This window comes from Diplotaxodon limnothrissa, linkage group LG15 (genome assembly GCF_057381915.1).
Source record: "Diplotaxodon limnothrissa isolate DT_005_m linkage group LG15, D_limnothrissa_male_GT1.1, whole genome shotgun sequence".
Taxonomy (NCBI): Eukaryota; Metazoa; Chordata; class Actinopteri; order Cichliformes; family Cichlidae; genus Diplotaxodon; species Diplotaxodon limnothrissa.
The window spans coordinates 43451925-43456936 of NC_140610.1; the positions used below are offsets into that span (position 1 = coordinate 43451925).

General features: G+C 42.6%; 1 protein-coding gene across 1 annotated transcript; it reads right to left on the minus strand.

Moving 5' to 3' along the window:
- Positions 1 to 1262: 1262 nt before the first annotated feature.
- LOC146618076 (uncharacterized) lies at positions 1263 to 2681 on the minus strand. Its single transcript, XM_085373283.1, has one exon. It carries the CDS (start codon positions 2337 to 2339, stop codon positions 1467 to 1469), a length of 873 nt encoding a protein of 290 aa, XP_085229409.1. The 5' UTR covers positions 2340 to 2681; the 3' UTR covers positions 1263 to 1466.
- Positions 2682 to 5012: the final 2331 nt, after the last annotated feature.

Consider the following 5012-nt stretch of genomic DNA (forward strand, 5'->3'; position numbering starts at 1 on the left):
ATTTGCTTTAAACAGATGCCTGCGTTCCCAAAAAATATTAAAGTTGTTGATAAAATGCACTGAGTGGTCAGCACATGCTGATATAAGCCATTTATTCAGTGTAAACAACCTGCTGAATCTCTCGTCTCCTCCTCTGATCGGCGGTACAGGTCCACTGATGAATACAGCTGCATTCAGAGAGTTTGCAGTATTTAATAATCCAGTAAAGTCCTGTTTCAGAACCTCCGACTGTTGTTTGGACACATCGTTTGACCCTGTATGCAGAACAATGTTTGTCACAGTTGGATATTCCTCTGCAATTTGAAGAATTCTCTCCTTCAGATTGTTGACCATATCGTTAGGAAAGCAGAGGACTTTAGATTAGAGACCTTAGTTTTCACAGGAGCTACAGTATCCAGAGTCGTACGTAGTGAGGAGGTGAAATTATTAACAAGATAATCGACCTCTGTTGGGGTAGCGTTCAGATAGCTGCTCTGCTCTGTGTTGGTACAGGGCATTGAAGATGATAACAGTGGGTGGATTATATTCTTAAACTTAGTTACAGCGCTTTCAGAAAGACATCTACTTTGATAAAGTCTACTCTCCACCGCTGTGTAATCAATTATTGTAAATGTAAATGTTATCAGGAAATGATCAGACAGGAGAGGGTTTTCAGGAAACACTGTTAAATGTTCAGTTTCTATGCCATATGTTAAAACAAGATCTAGAGTGTGATTAAAGTGGTGGGTGGGTTCTTTTACATTTTGAGAGAAACCAATTGAGTCTAATAACAGATTAAATGCCATGTTGAGGCTGTCATTTTTAGCATCTACATGGATGTTAAAATCACCCAAAATAATTATTTTATCTGAGCTCAGAACTAAATTAGATATAAAGTCTGAGAAATCAGACAGAAACTCTGTGTAAGGCCCAGGTGGACGATAGATGACTGGTTTCTGAGTTTCACAGCTGGGGTGGACAATGTTAAGCATCAGGCTTTCAAATGAATTAAAAGTCTGTCTTGGTCTTTCATTAATTAATAGGCTGGTGTGAAAAATTGCTGCCACACCTCCCCCTCGGCCTGTGCTTCGAGATTTCTGGTAGTTAGAATGACTCGGGGGTGTTGATTCATTTAAACTAACATAATCATCCTGCTGCAACCAGGTTTCTGTAAGGCAGAGTAAATCAATTTGTTGATCAATTATTAAGTCATGTACTAACAGAGACTTGGAGGAGAGAGATCTAATATTTAATAATCCACATTTCACTGTTTTACTCTTTGGTTCAGATGTGGATACTGTATTGTTCTTTCTTTGTAATTGTTTATGTTTAAGTTGTTTGTTGCTGGTTTTTAGTTTGTTTTTTGTCTGTTTGGGAGCTGACACAGTCTTTATGGAGATGGGTTTTTGGGGGGGTAGCAGGAGGAGAGAAGCTGCAGAGAGGCGTGTAAGACTGCAACTCTGCTTCCTGGTCCCAACTCTGGATAGTCATTTTTTGGGGGGTTTAATAAATTTGTCCATATTTCTAGAAATGAGAGCTGCTCCATCCAAAGTGGGATGGATGCCGTCTCTCCTAAAAAGACCAGGTTTCCTCCAGAAGGTTTGCCAATTATCTATGAAGCCCACATCGTTTCTGGGACACCACTCAGACAGCCAGCAATTTAAGGAGAACATGCAGCTAAACATGTCACTCCTGGTCTGATTGGGGAGGGGACCAGAGAAAACTACAGAGTCCCACATTGTTTTGGCAAAGTTGCACACCGATTCAATATTGATTTTAGTGACCTCTGATTGGCGTAACCGGGTGTCATTACTGCCGACGTGAATTATGATTTTACTGAATTTACGTTTACCCTTAGCCAGCAGTTTTAAATTTCCCTCAATGTCGCCTGCTCTGGCCCCTGGAAGACAATTGACTATGGTTGCCGGTGTCTCTAGCTTCACATGTCTGAGAACAGAATCCCCAATTACCAGAGTTTGACCCCCGGCAGGTGTGTCGGCGAGTGGGGAAAAACGGTTAGACACATGAACGGGTTGGTGGTGTACCTGGGGCTTCTGTTTAGGACTATGCTTCCTCCTCACCGTCACCCAGCCGCCCTCTTTCCCCAGCTGCTTGGGGTCTGCCGGGGAACAGCTAGCGGGGCCTACGCTATCTTCAGCTGCACCAGCTATAGGGGCCTGGCTAGCTACGGGTGAATGAAGGGTGCGAAGCCGAGTCTCCAATTCAGTAATCCTGGCCTCCAGAGCTGCAAATATGCTACATTTGTTACAGATATCATTACTGCTAAAGGAGGCCGAGGAGTAACTAAACATCTGACACAATGAGCAAGAAAGTGCAGGAGGGACAGGTGAAGTAGCCATGGGCTGTATCCCAATTCAGGGTCTGCAGCCTTAAAGTACGCATTTCAAGGCCGATTACGTCACAGCGGCGCGCCGAAGGCTGTCCCAATTCAAAGGCTGCTCGAAATGCGAAACTGTGAAAAGTAAGTACTGAATATTATGTCACTTATTTATGTGCAAATGTTTAATAACGAAGAACATTAAAACATTACTGTTGGCCACATGTCGGCAAAGTTATGTGACATTGGTGACGTTTGTACTAACTTTGTTTTAAAGCCTTTACTTTAAAATATTCGCCGTTCAATAGCTGAGCTTAATCCTACAGAGAATGATCAAAGCTCATGTAGAAAGAAACAAACAAATGAACAAAATATGTTCTCCTTCATTTCTGTCAAACAAAGCTGTATGACACGTTTCCAGCTGTTAGTATCATGGTTGCTAGGCAACCTGGGCAGCACAACGGAGGCTAGACCGTCCCATTTCACAAGCTTCGCATTTCCGGCCTTAGCGGTCTTTAAGTACGCGGCCCATGAGGATCGTTGAGGCTGCGTACTTTAAGGCTGCAGACCCTGAATTGGGATACAGCCACGGTGCTAACGAGTCGGCTACGAGCTAAGCTAAGCTAGCGAAACAGTACAGAGACAGTGAGTGAATACTTTGGCTATTAATTAGGTAGTGAGTACACAAAAAGTGTGCTTCGGATGAAGCAGGTGAAGATTATACTATGAAAAACGAATGTATTTAAAAGTTGTTAATTAAATTGCTAAGCAAATAAGCTACTCAGAAACACCACTGTGTTTGAGCAAGAACAGGAAATGATACTCTACCGCAGAGCGAGCCCATCTTGATCATCTTGTTGACGGAGTTGAAGGCCCGCTGGAGGCCGAGTCCCTTCAAGGCGCTGCAGGCCTGAATCTCCCATAGTCTGTCTGTGTAGCTGGGGAGGTCTAGCGCAGTGGACACCTGAGGGGGAGGAGTCAGAGAAAAGGAGTCATCAGTTATTGAGGAAATATGTAATTAGATTACAGTAACTTTAGTATTTATCATCAGAGCTCGTGTGAGCTCCAGAGACAGGAGTTAGAATCAGGCCATTTTATCGGGGTGGCTGTAGCTCAAGAGGTAGCACCGGTCATCTATTACTCGACAGGTTGGTGGTTCAATCCCTGGCTGTTTAAGCACTCTGAGATAAGATGTAAGAACCAGTGTATTTAATATTTACTTTATTAATCCCAGAGTAAACAATGTGCTGACAGATGCTCAGAGACAGTAAAAACAGTAAGGGGTTAAGGTTAGACCCAGTGCAGGACGCTCTGAGGCCGTCCTAGTAAGGAAATCAAACATCTGAACTTCACCTGTGTAAATGTTACAGCAGAGATTCTTAAAGTCAGGGCTGTGGCCCTCTGGTGGGTGGTAAAAGTACGGCCCGAGACATCATTTATAATAAATCTACAGATCCTATTTAAATTATTCTAGGAGTGGCTCCAAAATCAAACAGATTTCTCTGTTCAAACTTTCTTTGACTACATTTTTGTCATTCATTTAAATAATTAATGATAACATGTGCATTTCAAAAAGAGTATGAACTGAAAACACAACAAGGCCGAGTGTCATGGGCCTGGGTCTGAAGGACCCAGGGTTTTTGAATAAGTATTGACTGTGTATTTTTGGTGCTGCTGTCCTTTGTTTCCACGTGTTTGTGTATAGGTGGGTGTGTGTGGGTGTGACAGAGCACCGGTTCTTCTGGCCTGGTGGGTGTGTTAGCCAGGAGCCTGGCCACACTTGCAGAGGAGAATCACACACACCTGGAGCTGATCAAGCCTCGTCGGGGAGCTATTTAACAGTGTGGCTGAGTGCTCCTTGATGGGGGATTGTTGTGTAAGACTCCACGGCAGTGTCTTAGCGTAAGTTAAAATCAGCTAGCGTATAACGGCGAGAGCGTGTGTCTTGATGGCTGCCTCTGGTATTTTTCCAGTCAAGAGAAACAAGGGAGTCAAGGAAACACACAGGGATTTGTCATTTTCTGCACTGTAAATAAACGCTCTGTTCACTGCACAGAGTCCAGCGTTTGGGTCCTCTTTCCCACGGTCTGCCACTCAGACCGTGACACGGACGGCTTTAAAAGCTACTGACTCTGTCAGATGATCTCATCGCTGTTTAAAAATGAATTAAAAAAAAAACCAAGTGCTGAATCATTCATTAATACAGACTATTAGAGTAACAGGTGTGTAGCATCGCTAACTAGCTAGCAACAAACCTCCAACATAGTGCGTATGCAAGCGGTTAATCTAGCGAACAAATTCACAACAGAGTGATTTTAGAACTATAAGCTATTAGCTATTAACTATAAGCACTTTGCACTTTGCAATAATCTAGAGATCTCAGACCTACCATTTATCAGCTCAAACATCCAACGACATGAATGCTTTAAAAGCATCAACATCAGCGCTTCTCTGACAGCATGGTGGGAGTTTCTAAAATTGACAGCGTCTTCATTAATCCCATGCAAACGTACACCTATCTGGAACAACCCTGACATATTACAAAACAATAATATGATAAACTTTTCAGATTGGAGTGGTAAAGGAATCAAATATTTAGAACATATACTAGAAGGAACAGAATTTATTTCATTTGACAGACTAGTTACACAATATGGGATCAACAAGAAAAGATTTTTAGAATATCAACAAATTA